The sequence below is a fragment of the Cyrtonyx montezumae genome, unplaced genomic scaffold (genome assembly GCF_038088225.1).
Source record: "Cyrtonyx montezumae isolate F1298 unplaced genomic scaffold, pur_monq_1.0 scaffold_1, whole genome shotgun sequence".
NCBI classification, from domain to species: Eukaryota; Metazoa; Chordata; class Aves; order Galliformes; family Odontophoridae; genus Cyrtonyx; species Cyrtonyx montezumae.
The window spans coordinates 24,180,500-24,203,643 of NW_027071825.1; the positions used below are offsets into that span (position 1 = coordinate 24,180,500).

General features: G+C 45.7%; 1 protein-coding gene across 1 annotated transcript in view; it reads left to right on the forward strand.

The window, feature by feature from the left end:
* ACBD6 (acyl-CoA binding domain containing 6) overlaps positions 1–23,144 on the forward strand; it is a 63,356-nt gene that overhangs the window by 6,452 nt on the left and 33,760 nt on the right. Inside the window, exons 4-5 of the mRNA XM_065744721.1 lie at positions 13,423–13,505; positions 21,745–21,850. Of these exons, the coding sequence (XP_065600793.1) occupies positions 13,423–13,505; positions 21,745–21,850 (189 nt within the window). The remainder of the gene's footprint in view (positions 1–13,422; positions 13,506–21,744; positions 21,851–23,144) is intronic.

A 23,144-nucleotide genomic window follows, 5' to 3' on the forward strand; every position in this document is an offset into this window, starting at 1 on the left:
TGCTCCCTGGGTTTGGTCCTGTTTTTGCAGCAAGGAGGTACAGTCATTTAGAGAAAACTGTTCTTAAATACCCTTGGGCTAACATTGTATGTGCTGTACTGTGCATTTAGCAAAAACCAGCCATGTGCTGTGTGTGTTCTGTCATAAAGAAGTGTTACAATCCGAAAAAAAGAGGCGTATCCTATGTGAGGAAACAATCCATTCACTTCAAGTGAAACATAAGCCAAAATGTCCCAAATACTCCTTAAATGATGACAGCAAACCAAACAAGACAAGCTCTCCTTTCCTGAGCCTTTGGTGGACTGTTGACAGGTTCAGCTTTGGGTGCACATTTCCCCTCCTTGCTGAGCAGAGAAATGTATTTTCTGAGTTAGCATTCAAGTATAGGCAACACCACTTTCTTTAAGAGAGCTCACCTGTCCTCTCTCCTCTGTTTTCATTTTAATTCTGTTTTCAAACAGCTAAAATCCCCAAGGAGTCTTCTCATCCTTTGATCTCCCACTATTTTTCCTGCCACGTTCACGTTCAGGAGCCACGAGAGGGAGCTCTGTTCTTTCAGATGATGGAGATGTGCTCATCAGGGGACAGCAGTAGGATAATATCTATTTCACTCTTCCAATTTCAAATTGGATTTGTAGAAAAGATCTGTGGGAACATCACCATCGTTGCCTCCTTTACATGCTCGCCTGCTGGGCTCTTTTGAGTTCTTCTTGCATTCAGTAGATTATGAATAAAATGTGCGTGGTGCTTGGGACAAACATGAAAAGTTCAGCTTTCAGATCACTGTGGATCATAAATAGTAACAGAGTACAGGTGTTGTGTTTCTCATTATACAGTTCACAGGTTTTCTCGTGTGATTTTCAGTCCTCCACCTCCCCCATTTCCTGCATTCACAAAGGGTGTGTGATGTCTCGACCTTTTAGCACTAAGAAAAGTTTCCAGTTTTTAAAGTGTGTACTAAATTCTTCCCCCCCCCTCCAATAGATTTATTGCTGTTCTGCAGCTTTTGGGCCATCAGTGTTTTTCTTAATGAAAAGAAAGGCACTAAATGCAGTATTTCTCATGCAGACTCAATAGATCTACGTCTTTCTTCACTTTTCTTGATCTTTTTCTTGATTCATTCTTTCACATTGACCTTGCAGGTTCTGTATTAGTACATTTTCAGCATCAGACTGTAATTGCCATAATTTAGTAATCTTCCTTTGGTTTTGGTAGAAGAAAAAGAAGTGGATGCATGCTGATGCAGCAAGAGCATCCCGAATTTGTGTGCAGAGCTCTGAAAATACAACCAACAGCCAAAATCTGACTTTCTCCTTCCCTCTCCTACCCAGAGCCTGGAGGACCTGTGGATGATTAGGAGACAACTGCACTTGGAAATGTGTCAGCCACATCTCCGTCTTGCTCTGTGAAGCCCAGTGCTGCTTTTCACAGTAGTTGCACAGCTGTTGGCTCATCTCCGTGGCTGTTTCCAGTGTCTTCTTATTTTGCCTTCGCTCTTCCCACTATCAGGCTGTCTGATGTGCTCATGCCTAGAGTTTTCTTTAGGAGCAGTAAATCGTTGTACTGCCTTATTTTCAGCAATTCTGTTTGCTAGGAAAGCTTTGAAATAGCAGATACAGTAAAATAGGTGAGATCCATATCTTTTCTTTCCCAGAGCTGCTGTATTTCTCTTGAACTCACAAGTCTAGAACCAGTCATCACATTTGCCCTTCTGGATGCTTTTACAGCTAGCTTTCCCACGTTGGCATGCTCTTCTGATGTGCTGTGTTGTAAGTTGTTTAGCTCTTTTTTTTTCCCAGGAGCAGCTGTTCAGAAGCCAGGACTCAGCTTTTCCATGCCCGTCTTGATTCTTCTCTCGATGCCATCTACCTTTTGTCATCTACCTTTTAGCAGATGTTTTGTTTCTTGTTCTTTCTTGTGAGTCATTCCTTTTCAGTCTCAAGTTCCAGGCAGTGAAAAGGTAATTGCTTGGACCAGCTCAGCTCCATTTACATATTTCAGAGACATCACCTGTCCTTCAAGTCTGTTCGCTCTTCCTCCAAAACAGAATAATTTATGAAGCAGTTCTTTTGTGTTTTCTGTTTCTAAATAGAAACATTTCATGCCGTCAACACATCCGACTGCTTGGGGTCCTTCAGAGTGGTAGATGTGTCCTGCCTGCTCTGCTTCTCAGACTTTCACCTGTTGTCTTCTTGCTTTCCTGGCAGCAAATGACACATTGCTTTCGGTGGCTTTTGCTGATGCATGTGTGTGTTTGGCAATGACATCCTTCAGCTCTCCCTGGCAGCCACCTGCAGCACAGCCCACGCACGTTCTGACCCCACTGTCACTCCAGCTCTGCAGGACCTGCCTTTGCACCTTGCTATCAGCAGTGGGTTTGGTCATCTGGGGAAATCCACAAACTCTTGCATCTCTGTTTAATGACTTTATTCTCACGTTCATCGCTGTCTTTCCTTGGGTGCTTTTAGTTCTTGTAGGTTTTGAGACAGACGTTCTTGGTGGCAGTGTTTCCATTTCCACAAACACTGTGATGCTTTTCTCTGCTGTGTAACTATGGCACACAGATCCCATTGGACCTAAACGCTCACGTTTTCCAAGCTGGTGTGGTGGAGAGGTGCACCATGCGCAGCGGTGAGTGGTTACTGGGCATTTCTGGTAACAAGGGGGTTGTATAAGAATAAATAATAAAGAAAGCATCCAGGTTTACTCATCAGTTTTAGCCTTTCATTTGCTGATTGCAGTTTTGGCATCTCTCGATTCTAAATATTTCCTTTCACTATTTCCTATGCCGTGCCTCTACCAGTTCCAGTCCCAACTCTGTGTCTCAACACTGACTTCAGCAGGGGTCCCTTCCCCTGACCGAGGCTTTGCTGGCTTTGACTGCAGAAGTGTGTTGGAGGACTGAATTATTTTCTTTATATATATTGAGGGGGAGGGGGGAAGCTCTTTTAACTCATGCTTGACTAGCTCAGTAATGCCCACAGTAAAGTTTCCACTGTGTAACCAGCAAAGTTGCACCTTCAGAGTCTGAACAGCAGATGCACATCTCTGGGGCAGAGCAGGAACAGACCTTGGACTTGAATAAAATAAACATTTGGCAAATGTCTTTTCTAAGCTCACAGAGGTTTGAAATTCCAGTGCTGACATTTACAGAGAAGGTGGCTGTATTTCAGCTATTGTCCTGTGCTCTGTGTCTGGGTAGGGAAGAGTGATTTCAAGGTGCTTTGGGCAAAGCAGCAGGTGGGAGTGGGATGGTGAAATGCCTCTTGGTGGTGAGCACTGGGAGTAGCTGGGAGAGCACCTTGAGGATGAGACAGCCTCATCAAAAGGCAAGCAAACTTCATAGTGAACGAAATAGCAAAGGCACTGTTGTGGCAGGCTGAGAGCAGTGCAATAAACTGGGAGGTAGATGGGTTTGTTCAGAGGCTGTTTTTGCATGAAGCACTGCAGAGCACAACCTCAGATCAGGTGGGTAGCTGCCCCACCATAGTGGGGGAGGGTTCCTGCCCTCCTTGCTGTTTCTGCTAAACCTAACCCTACCACAATTTAATTGTAACAGGCGAGTTAAGGGAAACTGAAACATGGGAAAGGGTGTTTGCAATATGGTGAAGGCAGAACAATCTCTGGACTTGCAGCAGTGCTGCCTGTTTTCTGTGTGTTGTTACTGAACTATTTTAACAATTGATTGAAATTGATGGCCCTCTTGTGTTTAAATAGCACCTCCAGGGCAGCTTAGGATTTCTGCAGTGACTGGCTAAGAACTCTACTGAAATATGTTAACGGGCATTTTGAAAGCCAGACCTCAGTTCTTGTATGCTTCAGCTCAGTGCTTCATTTGTCCTCTTCTGCCCGGAGTGAGAAGCTTTGCTCTTCTGCAGTTTATAGGCTCGACGTGTGATCAGCTTCTAAGAATTACAAGAGCAAGTGGTGAATCATATAATGCAGTTCCAGGTCAAAATCTGCAGATTTCCTGGCTAGTACTGCAGGCTGACAATTTCTTTGGGAAATTAAGAAATGCATTAGGAAAAAAAAACCCAAAAACGGTGGTCTGAAAACAAAACGAGTGCACCCATCGTGTTTTCCTGTTTTGTCTGTCAGCCAAACAGATGTCTCCCTTGATAATCTGCCCAAGCAGCCACTGTTTGTGGCTGAGGAAGAGAGGCAGGGCGTGTGGGCAGGGATTACAAGGGGGATGGGAAGAGCGAGGCATAGAGGACCTGTGTGGGGCTGTGCCACCAGCGTTCAGCCGCCTGCTGTGCCGTTTGGGATAATGCCTCAATTTATGGCTTGTCCTACTGTGAGGTCAGAAACTGTGAAAACAGCAATTGTATTTCTTTTGTAGCATGGAAGGCGTTTAACAGCATCGTGTGAAGTGCCATGCTCCTTAAGGCTGGCAGCACCTCCTGCACAGAGCGCAGTGCTGCCATCATCCCTGCTCCTCTCTGTTTGGGGTTCTCTGGGATTTGTTCAGATCTTTGCATTCAGTTTGTGCCTTGTGAATGTCTTATTTGACTCTGTTTCAGTTGTGGTGTTTTTTTTCTTACTCAAATATTTCTCTGAAGAAAGCAATTGGGAGTGGAACACTGGAGGTGGGTGGTAGGGATTGCTGTGGTCCTGCTGCTGATGGTGACAAGCTTCCTCACAAGCAATGAGGTCTTAACAAGGTCACCTGGTTAAGACCAGTGCTCTGTCCCACTAACACCTCCTGCCACTTATTGCTGCACATCTGCTCTGTCTCTTCTTGGAGCCACAAGAGCAGTGATTTGAGGTCTCTTGGATGTCACTGGGAAAGGGCAGCCCAGACCTTGTGTAGGAAGTTGTGCTCTGGAGCAATGTGCACCAGCTCTGCAGGCTCCTGTTCACCCTGCAGGGCATCACCAGGCTGTGAAGTGGGCTGGGGAGAGCCCAGGTTGGGAAGCTCCTCCCCTCACTGGCAATACAGCTTTTAAAAGCAGCATGAAATACTGGGAGTGGAAACCCTGGCTCAGGAGGTGAAGGTAACCCTGTACCTCCCCCCAGTTTGTCTGGGGGAGGGAAGGCACTAATGCAGTGTGTGCAGCCCAACAGCTGGAGCATGTGTTGGGCTCCCACCCCTGGGAGTCGCTTGGATTGTTCTCTTTGATTTTACATCTCCCAGGAAATTTATGGTCTCAGAGCCTTTAATTTATGACATTGCGATCCTCGTTCGAGCAATTGATTGAAATACAACAGTGCCAAGCTGCAAGCCAGCATTTTAGTAAGGCTGAAGTTTAGAAAGCAAAGCAACAATGCAAAACTATACATTAAAAGCTGCGCTGGAATCCTGTACAGAAGTTCTCTGGGTTGCTTTATTCCTAAACTTCTTTACTTTAAAGGATTGCCTCTTCAGCAAGCTTACGTGGAGGGTGAGAGAAACTACACAGTTTTAATAGCTTGGCTAACTTCTGCTTGTAAGAATGCTTTTATTTTTCCAACCCAGATCCAGCAGTGCTGCTGGCTCTGTACTGTTAATGCATTGTGTGCAGTATCACATATTCTCTCACAGCTGCTCAGGGATGTTGTAGTAGCTGTCTTCTGGGATTGCAAGCAGGAAATTGAAGGGTTTATCATTTTTGCCCCCAGTGGAGCGCTTTTAGTTAAACATTTAAGCAAAGAAGAAGTGTTTGTCCTTTTGAATATGCGAATGAATTCATTTCCATCATCTTGTTATAATTCATAAAATATATATATGTAACCTGTACTGTTCCGAAATGCATTCAGAAAAATAATCAGGGATATGGCTCTGCCTTGTTGTTGCTGAGCACTGCTGACTGCTGTAGCATAGTGATGTGTGCAGCATCCCAACATCATGACTCCTGGCTTACTGGTGGGTTTAAAGATTGCATCCCAGCCAGGTATGCCACAAACAACTGAAAAATATGAAGTCCATTGGTTCAAGCTACAGATACTCAGTGATGGCCAGGAGTGGCAGAATGAGATGAGATACTTGTTTGACTTTCTGTATAGTGGGGGTTTAGTTATTTTTTTTCTTTCCCACTTAATAGATGTGCAGAAGGAACCTGAATCCTCATACTTGCAGACCAGCTCAAGATCTTGGCTTTGATTGAAATGGAAAGAGTGAATTTGAATCATAAAATCTTTAAGGTTGAAAAAGATCACCAAGTCCAACCCCAACCCATCCCCACCTCTGAGCACATCCCTCAGTGCCACATCTCCGCTGTGATGCTCATGGCAGCATCGTGTCAAATTGCTGCTCCTATTTTGGTTAGCAACCCCCCCCCAGGCTCTGTTGGCAGAGCTTGGCTGTTTCAAATGTTTCTAATTTAAAAAAATCCTATTTTTCAGAGTAGTTGAAGCTCTTGCTGTGTCAGAGGCTGTTAAAAATTCAGGGAGTTGGATGGAATATGTGGATTTATCTCACCGATGCTTTGATTTCTAGGTGGGGAGTTGTAGGCTTCCACGTGGTGATATTCAGACAGAGGGTAGGGACGTGGCTGGGGAAGGCTGGTTTAAAAGGGAATGTGCTAATTAAAAATAGGAGATGCTTTCACTTAGGAGAAAATAACCATCCCTGGTTTGTGTGTAATGTGAACTAGAGGATAATTAAGTTGTTGCTTTGGTGAAAATGCAGCTTTTTTGTGAGAGGAAAAGGTTAAGTGGTTATGTTTGCTCTTTACTTGAATTATCAAGGAGGTTTTGAGTAATGAGTGAAGATTTAAGTTTGGATGTTAGCTGACACATTGGTTAATGCTCTGTAAATGCTGTTTCTCTCTTAAGACTGAGAAACGTAGATACGTTGTGCTTAGAAGCTTGAGTTTACTGTAGGGAGGTGACACTCCTTGAATATCCCTGGAGCATTGGGTAAGCATCTGGAGCTGAATCACCCTGCTCAGTGTGCAGTCCCAGCACAGTGCTGTGCTGAGGCTGTCGGTGCAGCTGTATCCTGCTCCTGCTGCATCCTTCCCACTGAGCCCACTCTGTGTTACACTGTCATCCCACTGCAGGGCTCTGAGCCCTCCCTTGGGTTCTGCAGGGACAGGGACTGACGGAAATCCCTTCATTCTGTCACCTCTTTGTCTGCAGGGCTCATAAATCCAGCCCATCCTTACAGCCCAGATGTGTGGAAGGCAGCAACTTGTGATGGTGTCCAGGTAGCCACGTGGCTGCAGTATAGGCAATGATGCTGCCACGGGCAGGCTGGGCATGGGGAGAATAAGCCCCCCTGCCTTTGCCACCTGTTTTCCTATTGAAAACAAAAGAAAAAGCTCCATGCATCAAAAGAAGGTTGCAAGAGCTGCTGCATTATGTTTGCTGTCTGCGCGTGTTATTTCATGTGCATGGTAAATGTATATGCTGAGTCATGAAATCAGGGCTACTAGCAACCATAAAGCTTGCTCACAGCTCTGTTAGGCATTTCACATTTATTTCCCCTCCCCTGACTGTCTTCACTACTAATTTCCAGCTGTGTTATGGTGCAGTTTTTAATTAACTCATTATGTGTTAATGGAGTACTCTTCAGAGCCTTGTTTTAGACTACAGCTCTGTATAACTATGCAGCACATGAGTGTTAGTAGCAGCGTGTTTGTTTTTAGCTTTTAACTGGGGAGATATTTCATCCTTATCTCAGTTATTGCAGGTTTTCCTCTTCTAAAACATAAGCCTATCTCAGCAACATCAAAAGAACAAACTCAGCCACACACCACCCTGGAGGACTTGCATCTCCTTCCTGCATAGGGTGGCTTGCTTGGAGCTTGTGGACAGATCTCCTGAAGGTGTTCCAGGTGCTGGGTCACAGAGCTGAGAAGGGTGCTGGGAGGGGAACAGGGCAGCCCTGGTTATGGGCTGCATGAGTCCTGCAGGTGCTGAGGGTGCAGAGCCTTTCCCGAAAGGGCTGCCCAGCAGGGCTGCCCTGGGAGGGATTCGTCTTGTTTGCATCTGGCTGGCTGCTGGTAGTCTGTAAGGCTGTGAGAAACACTGAGCTCATGGGTTTTAGTGGGAAAGGGAGGGTTTTCATGAATGCTACTGAAATATTTAATACAGTGGCTAATCTTATAGGCAGTAATCATCTTTTTTTCTTTAGCAGCATTGCCCCGAAGGGTTAATATTTACCTTCCCTCCATCTGCGGGTAGCGTGCCGTTCAGCTGGACCATACAGGTGGAAAACACCCTCAGAAGAGCGCCGGCTTGTCCTCATTTCGTGCCTCATTGGCCACCCAGCCCATATTGTGCAGGGTCAGGAGCCTGCAGGGAGGAGACCACTCCTCCCAGCCCTGGACCACCTGCATTTGGGTGCAGTACCCCTCCTGCCTCTGCTTGGCTGGCTCCGGCCTCGGCCAGCCAAGGGAAAGGCGGCAGCAATTATGGCACACGCAATTAACGAGCTTCTAATCTCCAGCCTTGCGTGTAATTGCTGCTGTCAAATACAATTAGTGTCTGCCCAAGTTCCCCTCCCAGGGGGACAGCCAGGCCATGGCCGGGGAGAGGAGGGAGAGAGTGGATGAAACTTGAGGAGAGTTTGTATGTTCTTGCTGCCTCCCCAGTAACCCTCACTCCTTAAATGGTGCCCAGAAATGTTAATCCAGAGGGTTAAGGGGATGTGGCAGCTGCTTGAGCTCTGCTTCTGGGTTACCTCTGGAGCATCTCCTGTCAGATTTCTCGCCTGAGACAATGCAGCTTAATTACAACTCAATCAGCACGCTTCAAGAATTTACAGCAAACTTCCCAAGAGCTGAAGGGGTCAGGGGACGTTGCTGTCTGTTATGGCAGCTGAACTGGAGCTGCTGAGCCTCCCCCAGGTGCAGCATGGTGAGGTGTGGCTGAGGACAGGTTCCTTCTGCTGCCACTGAGCTGCAGCTCCTCCAGGCTCAGGGCAGCACACGTGCTGATTGAAGCCTTGGTTCTGGGTATTCGCTGTTGAGGGGATGTTTAAATTGTAATCTTAGGGAGGTGAGAAACACTCCCTATCTCTTAAGCTAGGTACTGCTGCCCCTCTGACTGGTGGTGCATTGGCTCAGAAAGAGTGAGCAGCATCACAAACATCTGAGAGACCCTGGGGTGCTCAAGCGTGGCCATGGCTTGCTCCAAAGTCATCTTACTCTTCCATTCCCAAACCTCCCAGTAAAGAGGAAAGCCTGGAGTGGTGTGTGCCTTTGCAGCAAGGGAATCTGTGGGGCGAGGGGTGTAAAACCTGATGCAGCTGCTTTGTTGTACAGCTGTTGCTGCTATGTGTGCTGTGTGATGAGTTCTGAACATACAGGCAAACAGAGGTCTCATTTTGCTCTGAGTAAATCTACAGTGTCTGTGTCCTTAATTGGGATTGGGATGTCCTAATCCTTGCCTAGGATCTTACCTTTCCTGCTAGATTACAACTTTTTAGTAATAATAACAATCTTCAGCTGAAACTTTTGCTGTTCTTGCTGCTTTTCAGTGTCTTTGTTGGATCTGTGTGTGGCTTTCCTCCTGTCACATGCAGTCCCTTGCCCTGCACAAGGACAGCTGTGTGGTCAAACACAGTCACAGCTCTGCACCAACAGGAAGCTCACTTCCATCTCTGCAAGGAGCTCTGGCACGTGCCAGTGAGGCATCAGGAGAACCATGGAAGTGGTATTTTAAATCTGTGGCAGCCTGCTTTGTGTACGTTGCAACAAAGCTTGGGCTATAAAATGAAAAGCACTCAGTCCCTGTCCTATCTTCAGGGACACAGTCAGAGGCTAAACCCCAAAGCAGTCACTTGACAGGGGACTTCCTCTCATGGATCATTTTCTTCCTGCTGCTCAAAAACGCAACAGGAGAAATGGATCATGCTGCGAGACCAAAGTAGAAAGTGAACTCAAAACCTCTGCAAAGAAGATGTTTGTGTTTCTAATTGTTTTTCACTTCCATAATATTAGTATTATAAAACTCTTTCCCTTTTATTTTTCAATCACAATTAGACTTTAATGTTGTTAAAGCTTGTAAGTGACTTTGAGCTGCTGTTGCACTGGAGGGAAGATGGAGCTGAAATTGTCAGCGAGGCATCGGACAGGGTTTTTTAATGTGTCTGTCAGTGTATGTTAACCTCTGAACTGGGACACAATGTCTGTCTGATGGCTGACAACAATTCGGAGGTATATGTCATGACATGGTGGATAAAGGAAGATGGGGGAGTGGGAACAAAAAATGAATTAATGATGTTAGCAAGTATTAGTCCCCGTATTTCCATTCTGTTCAGAAAGTGGTTGTCAGGCTTTGTGGCTGGCTGGAGCAGCATTGTCTGTGACAGCCAGTCCAGATGCAATTGTACCTTGACTCGAGCCAAGCTTTTATTGACAAATACAGTGCTGGGAGGTAGGGCTGTGGCTGATCTGCTGTCCCCTCCAGGAGGAGTGTGGCTTTTCTCCCGCAGCTCTGCTTGTCACTTGAGAACGATGGTTCCTTGCTGGAGCTCCCTGCGTTGCTCCAAAATGCATTGGGAGTCTGGGGAGTTGGAAATGCCTCTTAATGAGCATGGCTGCTGCATACAGAAGCACGCATTTGCCTGTGATTTATGCTAGCTACGGTCAACCAGATCCACCTACTGAAGTTAGCTGTCAAGAGTAATAGTGATATTGAGATGAGCTGTAAGTGTATATAAGCAGCGAAGAGTCAATGGACAAGAATTAGGGATAAATTAGGAAATTCCAGTGCCTCTTAAGGCATTTCTGCCTTTCTTTATGACCTCTTCCTGGATCTCTTAGGTGACACTGCTGATGCTTTGGCACTTGCATGCAGTCCTGCAAGGTTTGTTGCTGTGCTGTTACAAATTCCTCTGCTTGCCTGTGGGTTCTTCAGCTGGCAGATTGTGCCATGTGTGTAAAGGGGTTATTCTCATTTTAATTTTGCCTCTTCTCCAGCATCTCTTACGTGGTCCTGAGTGCAGATAGTAATTCTGGCATCTATTTCAGACTCAGATTATGGGAGCAAATTATGGGAGCCTGGGATCATGTTATTCCTTAACTATCATTAGTTACATGTGTACCTGCAGTGCTTTGGACAGCATGCCAGCAACGAAAGAAATGGAGCTGCCTTAATTGAGAGCTGTATAGTTAATTATTAGAGCCTTTTTAAGGGAGGAGAGAGAACTTGCAGTGTCAGGGTTTCATTTCACCGTGGTTTGCAAGGTAACTCACTGGCTGTCATCCGTCTGTATGTGACATTTGCTTTGTCTCTTCCATCCCAGGAGCCCTTTTTCACTGTAGGGATGTCAGGGGGTTTCAGAAACGTGCCAGCCCATTACAGATCCTTTTGGCTGGTATGAGCAGCATGGAAACTGCTGAACGGTTCCTCTTCATTCTGCAGTGTGGTTGGAGCAAGCAGCAGCTCCTGTCCCATCTCTTGCCTGGTTTCTTTGCTCTATCACCCTTGGATTTCACATTCATGTCCCTGGCAGGCTGGGCAGTACAGATGTTGGCAGCAGACAGCTGAGCTCAGGGTACAGGCAGGTTGGCATGGGTGGCTGGAAGGGGACCAGTCGGTGTGTGCATCAAGGCTGAGCTCCCATCACAAGGAATGCTGTTCCAAGCCTGGGCACATTCCCCTTGGGAAGCCCAGCCACGGTGATGGATGTTGGAGCACAGTGCTGCTTTTAATGGCTTTGCAGAGCACAGGCACGTGCTGAATCCTGAGAGGCAAGCTGAGACTTTTGCTGTACATTTTTCATAAACTCATTCTATGTATCATGGACTGTGATGGAATAAGCTTGGTTCAACATTCATAGGCTAGATATTGGGCTCCCTATTTTTGTATGAAGGAGATAAAAGCTACTTGGGCAAAGCAACCTGTATATGGGTTAACAGCTGTAGAAGTCACCCAAGCATTTTTGGGAAGCCTCTACTGTTCAGTTTCCCAATGACCTTAGTTGTACTCAATCAATATGATTAATCTTAGGTAGTAACACATCGGGCTGTGCAAAGAAGGTGAATTTAATCCAAGAAACCTGTTCTACAATTTTTGCCTCTGGAAAGATGAAATTTATCTTCTCAAGTATTGTGTTTGGGAAAAAATAAAAAAGGCAACCACCCAGAGCTGTGGTGGGAAGAGAGGAAAGAATGTAGATTAAAAATGTTCTTGTTTCTGAAGCTGTCTGGGAGGCCGTTGTCCCCCAGCATCAAAGACAGGTTAAGTATGGATATAGCTCTTCATTTCATAGGAGTAGCTCTTGCATGCAGTAGCAGCTGATGTGAAATTAATTCTCTTTCTAAGTGGTGTGGAAATAATTGATGGACAGTAAGGTTCTCTGCTAAATAATTTTTTAAGAGGGGCAATGCACTGTGAAGGCTCTAAAGCCCTTTCCCTTCAGGAAAGAAGAACTTTGTGTCACCTTTTGCTCTAAATTAGAGGAAGCCAACTTGCCACAGAGTAGCTTTCATAGCCAATTTCCTTTCCATCTTTTCTTTTAAAGCAGTGTTATCTGCAAACCCAAATATTACGGTTTGGGGTTAATGCAGGAGGGCTGAAAGGTAGATCTGGTTCAAACTGTGCAGAATGTAAATGTTCTGCAAAGAAGAAAAATGTTTAAAACAAAAGCAGCTTAGGGAGCCAGGATGAAAGGCAACTTAAAGCATTCACTTAAAAAAAAATCAACATCTTTCTATGTAGAATTGTGATGAGGCAGCACCATTTTTGGTGTAGTCAGCAATGTATCTACCAAGAGAGGGCCAGAGTTAGGCCAGCTTTCCCTAGCTTCTCTGATTTTATTCATCCAGGGTATGATGATCTCTTGTCACAGAAAGCAGTACTGTCCATTGCTGAGTGCATTGTAAGTAAGGCAGCATTGCTGTGAATTGCAAACCAGTTTTGAGTGTTCTCCTGGAGGAAGGGGGAATTGGATTCCCCAGAGCAAGCAGGGCTCCTGTTGTCCGGCACGAGAGGGTCAGGCTTTCAGACACAGGCTTTTACTCTGTTCTGAAAATCTGGCATTGAGTTAAAGTCAATCGCAGAGCCCAGAGTGCAGGATGCTTTTTGAGAAGGTAGGCCTGCAACTGCGTATCGATCAATCATCTCTCTAATTGTTCATTTCTATTATGGTGGGAATCATTCAGAATCCTAGAGTTCCTGGGAGTAAATCATTTGGAAATGCTACCCATTATAAAATTTAATTTTAAATCTATATTAAATAGATTTCCAAAGGCAAGCTTTGCAATCTAGTAACATAACATTATGCTGTCGCACAGTGGCTCGGCTTTTGGGTCCTCAGGGGCCATGGCAGTGCTTTGGGTCCCTGCAAGTGGGATGGCTGGGCCACTGATCACACCTCCAGGGTGAACCCGTGGCTGTGTGCACAGCAGCATCGATCTGCCTCCTCCACGTGGGGAAGGTCACAGATGAGGCTTCTGGAGGGCTGAGCTCATCCCTGGGGCTGGGGAAGGCCTGGGAGGTGGACTGGGAGCCAGGATGCAGGACCAACCTTTTTTTTTTTTCTTTCAGATGACAGAGAAGAGGGGGAAAGAAAGCAAATCTTCATTTGGAGGCCCAGTTGTCAGCTCGTTGTATCAAGAAGAAACAATCAGGTGATTATCTGTGCTGGACTTCAGTTGAAAACAGTATTTTTCTCATGTCATCTTGTTAAGCTTTTTTTCTTCTAATATTGCTCAAGTGTGGTGGCAACTACAACAGGATAATAAATGACAGGAAAGAACTTTTCAGGTCCATAATCATTTAAATCAATAACTCTCTGTATCACTGCCAGGTACTAACCTTTCCCTGGTGCGAGATGTGGGGGGAAGGGCAAGGCTTCCCATTTTTCAGTTATATGGCTAAAAAAAGGTAATATTGGCTTTTTTAGTAGAAAGCCATTCAGACACCACCTTTCTCAAATAGTTATTTCTTTACCAATATGTTCATTAAGGTCTGTTCAGTAGAGGTTTTAATATTGGACAATGTTTGCCTTCAGGGAGAGTTTGCACCTTATATCAAATTAATTTTTTCTAGGTTCTGCAGCTAGCATAGCAGAAATGCATTTACTGAGCTAGAATGGCTGCTATTTAAAAACTGTCAAAGTGCAAGTACTCAGCTACTGAATAAGGACAAGTGGGATTTTTTTTCTTGTTTTTTTTATTGTTCCAGGCTACTAATCACAGGGGTAGTATTCACTCTGATATGTAAAGAATTACCTGGGGAATCTTTGAGAATGCAGCATTATTTTTAGTTAAAATGAGAGGGCTAAGCATTCGAGCAGTGTTTGCTGTCAGGTTGCAGTCACCCATTTGTGTTTGTGATGCCATTTATTTTACTGTATGCCTTGCATCATTTTAGTCTCATGAAATACACTGATTTCTGTATGCACGCCCTCTCAAGCTTGCTGTGAGTTGTCCCAGTGCTCAAACTCAGTGTTTTTTTGACTGGTTGTCATGAATGAATGAAAAGTAAAACATGAGCAGGTGGCTCCAGCCCCTCTGCAAGGAGATCAGGTAGGAGTTGGAGCAAACAAACAGCAGCAGTGCCATGCTTGGCTGCAGCATGGGCACATCCCTCAGCATTGCAGTCCCCTCCTGAGCCAGATGGAGCTGTTGGCTGGGAGCAGCCAGGCTTGGAGGGCCATCACATCTTAACATGCACCTGGACCTTGACCAGACAGGCAGGTGTGACCTTGCTTTAACATACTGCTTGAGGAATAGCCCCTCTGCTAGCTGCAAGCTCCTTTTTCTTCTCTGCTCTGTCAGCATAGGTCTCAGCCAACCTCCTTGATGTCATAACTTGACCTTGTGGTTCAAATTCTATTTGAGCTGCTCATTCAGGAGTTGATATTAGTGCTGCCTAGTATTGGGTGCTGAGTGAGATGGTTATTCCTACGATCCTTTCAGAGTCTTTGCTATCCCAGGTTTTGCTCGTGCACCTTCTGAACATGCAATACAGCACAATATTCAGGAAAACTGATTTTGCCCCAGCTAGTTTACCAGTCTAAATCTTCATATTTTTCTTCCTATCTCCATGAGAACATTGCTCACGTGCTCAGACACATACTGCGTGTTGTATGTGTGACAGTGCCCAAATAGTTGCAGACTAGTATAGCACAGCTGTAATCCTTACAAAACGTGGCTGTGGATGGATGTACTTGCTGAACACAGCCAGTACAGTGAGCTTCTGCTGAAAGTGAGTTAAAGTGAAGTCTCTTGACTTCGTTTGCAGAAGCTTTCACGTGGTCTATTAGCACTGCTTGGCTAGTAGACATCTGTGTCTTCAGCTGTGGGTTGGGAATCAAGCATGCATCAGTGTTATCTTGTCCACATGCAGCTGTACAGCTTCATCTTTCTCAGTGCAGTTGCCCATCTACTATGGCTTTTGTCTACTATTTATTCTACTAGAGCAGGGAATAAATGTAAGCAAGTATAACTGCATCCTAGCATAGTTCTAAGTAGCAAAATTGCACTGGTACAAAGTTTGCAAGTAGCTGAGGTTAGCTGTAGACATTTAATTTGGTATCCAAGTTTAACTAGAGTGTGGAAGTGGTTTGGCTTGATAGGATGAAAAAGGAGATTTTAATTGGGCTGTGGGTGGTTACTTAGGAGACATAGTATTCGGTGATACCTGGTTGTGTTTTAAGTGGTATGCTGTCTTAAAAACAAACCAAAAAAATAACTCTGAAATATTTCTGTAGAGAAGGAAAATTAAAATGTTCATTTTCTCTGTCCCTCCTAGGGATTCCCTCATCTATAGATAAAACCCAGGCTTTTGTCATTGGATTCCAATGTTAGCTAAGGGCTTCTGAGTTGGAAATTGAGTATGGCACAGTCCTGTAAAAGGAGTTTTCAAGTGTTGCATCACAACCTGGGAACTTGTTTGTAACTTGATTTCTTAGGCTTCTACGTGTAAGTGACGTGGTGTTCAAGAGGAAGAAATGAAGGCCTATTGAGGGAGGGTTATAGCATATTTTAAAACGCTGGGGGATGAGAGGAACAGAATAGGAAAGAAAATTGAACACCTTAAGCCAACAAATATTCACACATTGGTGGTTAGCAGTGAGTCTGCAGCAGGCTGTGTGTGTGGGTGCTGCTGTAGCCTGAGATCGGAGGGAAGGAAACTTTGCAGGTGATCTCATGGACTCAGTCATCAGTGGTGGGCCTTACTGTGTCCTCGTCAGCCCTGGGATCTGACAGACTGCTGGAAGCAATGCATTTCATAGCAAGCAGCACTGTGCCAAACGCAGGCTCCCATATGCCCTTTCAGATTCAGCTGATGCAAAGGCAGAGAAAGGCTGTCTAATTTATCTGGAGCCCAGCATCTTCACAGCCTCACCAGGCACCAGCAGGAATGCAAGTGCTGAGTTTTGAAGGCTCACCTAAGCAGATTCTCTTAATTTATGCTTACGAGAAGCGTCTGAACAGTTGAACAAACGATCACATAGCAGCAGCTTGGAGTAGATTAACAGGGAGATGAGAGATCTAATGAAAAGTAGCATAAACCATGAGTTTACTGTCAGCAGTCAGTTACCGAAGCAGTGCTGCTACTGATTTCAAAGTGAGTTTCTAAAATATACATAAATAATGCTTATATTCCTTTTGTGGTACAAAATGCTTGGCGTTTAGGGTACAAATCTGTTAATGCTGGACAAGGGGAGTTGCCATACCATACCCTGAAGTCAGGTGGATTTGGAGCTGGGATGTTGCCAGGGCTGACTTTGCCTTATCACCAATTATCTCAAATGTTTCCACTTTGAGAACATGATAGCAAAATGGTCAGTCTGGCTCATGTAACTTCACTGCACGGATTCCAAATAAATTCAAGAGCATCCATAGAAACAGGTTATACTGATCTAATTAAATCAATTTAGACAGAGATTCAGTTAAATCAGTGCAATTTGTGTGTTCATAGATCAATCCTCAAATCAGGAAAAGGTCTCTTGAGCTAATGAGGCGTAGCAGTTATTTACTTTGGGGTGCTGGGCACTGGTCATCAATTAGGAGTCATTAATAAAGCCTGGCAATAAAGAGCTGAAGTACCCCCAGTGACTAATGGGGAACAGTTGCAAAATGTATTAGCATAGTGCTCTGCCTTTGTGTTTCTCTGTAAATCACTTATCTCACTTTGGGCATTAGATAAAAAATAATGTGTGCTGGTGGTGGAACTCGGAGATTCCCCTTGAAGGAGGATTTAGAAATGATCTGTGGCTTCAGGCTGCTCAGCCGTGGTGGGGTATAGTGTTGTGGGTTTTTTTTTCTGCTGCATCGAGCTTCATGTCTGGTCTCTATGCCAGAACGAAAGCAGCAGTGGCAGAGCTCTCCCATGACCAAGTAAGTCTAATTGCAGTTTCACAAACCGGGGATATGAATGGTGAGATGGGGCTGACGGATGTGTTGCCTGTATGAATCCTAAGACACAGACTGAGGGAGATGTACAGGAGTACTGCACACCTAGAAGTTCAACTTGAAAGTTCTTTTTAAACATTTTTTTTAAGGGGGGGGAAGGCAGTTTACAAATGCTTCCAGCAAACTTGGCCGATAGCAAGTGCTCCTGCCAGATGTCTGCTTCCATTTCCAAGCACTGCAGAGGAGCTGCCTGGACCCTGTGTGCTGGGATGGAATAGAGCCACTCAAAGGGGTTTCTAAGACCCCATCGAGCTATGTGATATACTTCAAGCATCCCGAAGGGCAAAAGGAGCTCTTTTCAGACAGAGCACCGTGCTTTCCTGCAGTGCTCAGCAGCAGGGGGCACCCCGTGGGTTCACTGCTGGTGGGCCTGCTTTGGGAAGTGGGGGCCTTCGAGCATTCACATGGCAGCCAGCACCCCCAGCATCCCTCTCCCCGTCCCCCTGGCGTTTGGAAGCCAGCCTGCTGCCGTGTAATCTATCAGAATTGTATTAATCCCGCTAACGCAGCCGCCATCTGGCCCCGCTGCCGGCCGGCTCGCGCGAGCCCCCGTGATGGATGGGCTCTGGAATTGATTAGTTGTTCTGCGAGACAAATGAACTGTTTTGGCAGAAAATACCAGAGGTCGCTGCGTGTGGTCAGGCACAAAGGCTGCTGAATTTTAACGAGCTACTTCCAGCATCCGTGGTGAAAGGTGCTGCTTCACTTTGCAGGGTTTTGGGGAGAGCACGGAGCGTGGCTGTGGTCTGGTTCCTTCCTTCCAGCTTGCCCTGGGAATGCCAGCGTCAGAAACAGGACCACTGCTGGTGTTAGGTAGAAACGGATGCTCTGTCCATGGTGCTTCCACAGCAACTGCCACGTTTGCTCCGGGTTTATGGCTGCCCCAGAGCAGTGACCTTAGGACTGTGCTGGGCAAAGGGCCGGCCTCGCTCATACCTCCTCCCCTGGCAGCTCCCAATGGGGCTCTTCACGGCTGTCTCCCCCTCCCCACCGTGACGCTGCTAATCTGCCAAAGTGCCGTGCGTCGTGCAGCATGTGGCACCGGCTGACACATGTCTCGCTGCGTCCCCATGGCCCCCCAAGGACCGCACACAAGTGTACAGGCAAGTGGGCAACACTCCCCCTGGGACAGCCTGCTGGTTCCAAATAAACTTGAGTTATGGATTTATTCAGCTTGTAAAACCTCAGCTGGCATAAATAATTGAGAAAGCAAAGGTTTGTCTGCGGTGCATACCTCAGGGACCCACTCCTGCCTCCCCCCCTCCCACCACCCTTTCTTATGAAAATGATCCCAGTTGCACTGCTAGATAATAACAACACCAAGCAATTAAAAGCTATGGGTGGCTGGAGAGAGGAGAAAAGGTTCAGTTAATGAGCTTTTCCTCTTCCTGCGCCCCAGAGAGCCTCAGAAGTGACGAGGCGATTAAAGCGAAGAGATAATTATAGATTATGTGAAAATGGGTCCCATGGGGGCTGAGGGCCTTGATACAAACACTGAGTGTTGTGAGTGCCTCTTGACTTCCTGCACACTGCTGCTCTGCTCTGGTGGGCTCCCATTGCCCAGCCGTGCCACCTGTGTGCAGCACCAAGGCCAGGCAGCCCTCACTGAGCATCTTTTGGGACACAAATGTTGGAAGGGGCAGAGGAAGCCCGACTCAGCACTGAGTGGACCCCTCGGGGCCTTGGACCACAGGTAATATGTGAGGGTGGAAGGGAGTAGAGCCAGCCTGAGGGTTGGTCTCCAGTTGGGAATTGGGATTGAGTGGATTTACTGTGCCCCAGGTAGGGAGGTAGTGAAGCCTGGCTAAGCGGCGGTAGATCTTCCCTAGGAGCTATTTAAAACCCATTGGCTTAACACCTCTGTGTTTCAAGTGGCTTATGGACAAAGCTTTGGAAGCCTCCCAGGCTTGTGAAGAGGAGATGTCTTGGTGTAAGCTCTCCTGCATCCGTCTTCAAGGGTGGAAGGAGCTGCCCATGCTTTACCTTTGAGCAACAGGTCTGTTCAAGTTGGTATGATAGATGATGTCCCTTTCAATTCTAAGGATTTTATGATTTTGAATGGAGGCTAGCATCTCCTGCTAGAATGGGGAGAGCAGAAGGCAGTTTGAGAGGTAGAATGTGTTGGGGAGGGAGGGGAAGAGAAGCTCTTCCAGCTATTTGCAAGAAATAGATGGGAATCTGCTCCTTGTAGATACCTGGTGATAGCCTCAGTGAGAAGAGGCAAAGCTCATATGTCATATAGTCTGATACAAAAACAAACTCCTCTCAGTCTTTCTTTTAGCTAGCATTGGAAGTAACCTTCCTGGTTTCGGCGCTTGGCAAGAACAAATTGTTTTAAATGTCTGAAGCGTGGGGCCGTTTTATTTGTGGTCACATATCTTCATTAGGACTGTATGGACTTCTTTCAAATAAAAGCTCGCTATTCTTTGTAGGCTTCTGTAAAATAGAGGGAGAGAATATAAGCTAAAACCATCTCTTTTTTAATTCAAAGGCAGCGGGAGGGCAGCTGGTTTAAACCTTGACAAATAAATTTCCCCAAACCTTATCTTCATGTAGGGAAATGGCTATCCTGGAATAATTGTATTATAGGGACTGTACTGATAGAAAAGTGTTTTGTTCTGTTTTTCAAGGGGAATACACAGGTTATTCACAGAGGTGGTTAGTCCAGAAAAACTAAATCGCATCTAGATAGCTGTCTCCATTTTCTTCCCTTACAGACAGTACTGGTATGCTCAGGAGAAGACTGGGAGGCTGTATTGGGATGATCACCCACTGTTGCTCCATCAGTGTTAGGAATGTGCTCCCCACTGCTCATGCAGACACGTTCCCATGGAGCACAGTGTGCTTTACTGCTGCTGTTTGCCTTCCTGCTGGTGCCTTCAGCTGTGCCACGTGAGGTCCAGTATGGCTTTCAGCAGCCAAGAACGTGTGTGAGAGGTTAGGCTGTCAAAGCAGGGCTGGAGGGATGTCCCTGCATGTCAAATCAGCCCTTGTTAGCAGGGGCAGGCATGCCTCATAACCTCCATCATGAAGCTGTCAAGCTCCATCTTGAGCAGCATAAGCTTTTTGCCTTTTCTAATCCCACCATGAGATCCTTTTTTCTCCAGAATTTAAAGTAATTGCATCTAAAGCGTGCTGTGATTTGTTCCCCAGCAGCCTGTGTAGCATACAGACAAGGCCTTCGACAAATGAGCCCTTGAGAGACCCACAAGTTGGGATGTCACAGGTGTTTGAGTTGCATGAATAGCTTCCTCTGGAGCTAAAAGCAGTATTGTGGCTTCAGACATGCTAAAACTTACGTTGTTACCAGGGAAGCAAACAATTTCTAATGAAGTTAAGACCTTTGTACAGATTCTTAAAATGTGAAAGAGCTTTCTATGAGTCGCTGGAGCTACAGTGGTTCTTGGCAATTAAGAAAGCAGACACTCAGAACCTTTAGGAAAAGGACGGAGAGCTGATTGTAGAAGTTTTTACCCCTGTACAAATCGGTGCACTTGCATATCTAACACAGGTTCAGGTCAACCCATCTCAAAAAGGAGGGAGTGAGGCTGAAGAAGAGGATGAAAGGGGAATGTCAGCAGAAGTAGGAGATCCTGTCCGAGAGACAACAGTATAGGTTGAAAGGAGCACCTGGAGAGAGGGTGACTTGTGTGGTCGTGTGAGAGGTCTGCAGAGAGCATGAAGTGGGTGAATAAACACACATTACCAAAGAGTACCCAGGAACATCAGGTGCCTGTATTGAAATCACCAAAAGAAAGTACCTGTTTGCTTTTCCCCGCTTTGTGCCTGGAATAGGAAGCTGTAGAGCTCTCCTTTAGGAAGGCTAAGAGTATGAATGGGTTAAAAAGTAGAAAAGCCTTTGAAAAAGGGTCTGAAAAAATCTGAGAAATATCTTCATCTGGCGACAGCTACAAAAATCCTTAAGCCACCAAGTTTCAGAAGCTGGGAGGATCTGACCCGGGGACAATTGCTTTGCACTTGTCCTGTTTTTTCTGCTCTTTTCTCCAAACCTCCTCTGAGATATACAGCATTGAAAAGGCTTTTGATCTGACTCGAAATGGGCAGCAGTTACAAGTTAGTTTGCGTAGCAGAGGGAAGCAAAGCTTTAGCCCTTTATCCTCTGTGAGGCTGCAGCAATACGTACCAGGACTGAGCAGGTTTTGTGTTGGCTAACTTTGTAGGCTTCTTGTGACAGTTCACAGGAGTAGGACTTCTGCACTGACGTAGTGTTGTTAAAAACAACCTTTGTTTTTTGGGAAGCAAGAACTTTGGACTCTTAATGTGGGGGAAAAAGCATATTGTTCTGCATGCATCATACCAGGAGCCTATTCCACTCCAGTGATGCTATTGAAATGTCTGTAGCCAAGTTAGAGCATAAGATGTGCATGTGGCCTTTGTGCAGTGTGGTAATGTGTTATTTCTTTTGCTTTTGTTTCCTGGATAGAGAAGAGGACAAGAACATTTTTGATTACTGCAGAGAAAACAACATTGACTACGTAACCAAAGCCATTCAGTCGAGAAAAGTGGACGTGAATGTCGCAGATGAGGAGGTATGGATAAAAAGATACAGAACATCAGTATTTTAATTGTTTGGTTTATTAACTCAGTATTAGACCTTTCCAGAATCCCCCAGTTAGACTTGTTGTAAGGCACTGCAAGAGTTGGGCAAACGCTTGGTCAGGGAGATGAGTGTAATCTGTTTGAAAAGAGCAGCTTTCCACTGGATTTCTAGCAGCGTGGATGTACTGTGGTTTTATAGCACGTCAGAAACTTCCTGTTATTGTCAGCAAGAAGAGCTGCAACTTGCAGAATGGTCTGCTGAATACTGCCCTTTGCAGGGGCAACATCTGCTCTTTTTCAGAATCAAAACACCATTTCCCCTCAGGGAGATAATAGAGATGCTGCTAGAAACCCCAAGAAAAAGACAGATACATAAAATGTGAACAGCCTGATGGTTTTCTTGGTAAAAGAAGGTGCCTGAAGTAGACAGTTCCACATTCAGTAAATATAGCAGCACTAGCTTTATTGCACTGGTTTCAGTGCTTGCATACTGCCACCTAGCCCTGCTCTTGGTCAATAGTATGTACAGCTACTTTGGCCCGCTGCTTTCCAGCACATTGTGTTTTGGTGAACAGATGAAGTGCTTACACATTCATAGACTGAGACGCAACAAATTCAGTTGGGTTCTCCTGTAGCTCTAAGCAGATTTCTGCCCTCTGAGCCATGACAGCCCCGGCTGGGGCTCTGAATGCTGATGGCAGGGCCTTTTATTATTAATCAGGAATTCGTGTGAATTAATTTTCAGATGAGAAGGAAAGTGTTCACGATCAGAGTAGGAATTTCACTTTGTAAATTCAATGAACTGAAACCGTCACGTGCCTCACAGTCACTGCAATAGGGCTGTTACTCAGCTCCATCCACCCTGCTGTCAGCCACAGGTTGCAGGATGGGTGCCCAGGGCAGTCACTCCCAACACGGCCTGAGTCCTGTCATTAATAAAATCCCATTTTTGAGATCACACGCAATCAGTGAGTAATAACATCATCTGATCTTTGCTTCACTTCCATTGATGAGATGTTCTTTCATACTTTGTGAGGTTCAGAAGCTGAGTCCGAGTAGGAGAGGGCCTGCTTCAGAACTTGCAGAGCAAACATCTGACACCTCTTCAACCCTGGCTACCTGTGGAAAGTCGATGGAAAGATTCCTGCTGGTGCAGAATTTCCCCATAGTTGATTTTTGCTTACCCCAGCAAGTACTCAGAGAAAGAGTGCTCTTTTGGAAAAAGCTGGCTTCATTAGGCTTGGTTTTAATTGGTTAAATAAGTAAGAGGAACAAGGAGAGAAA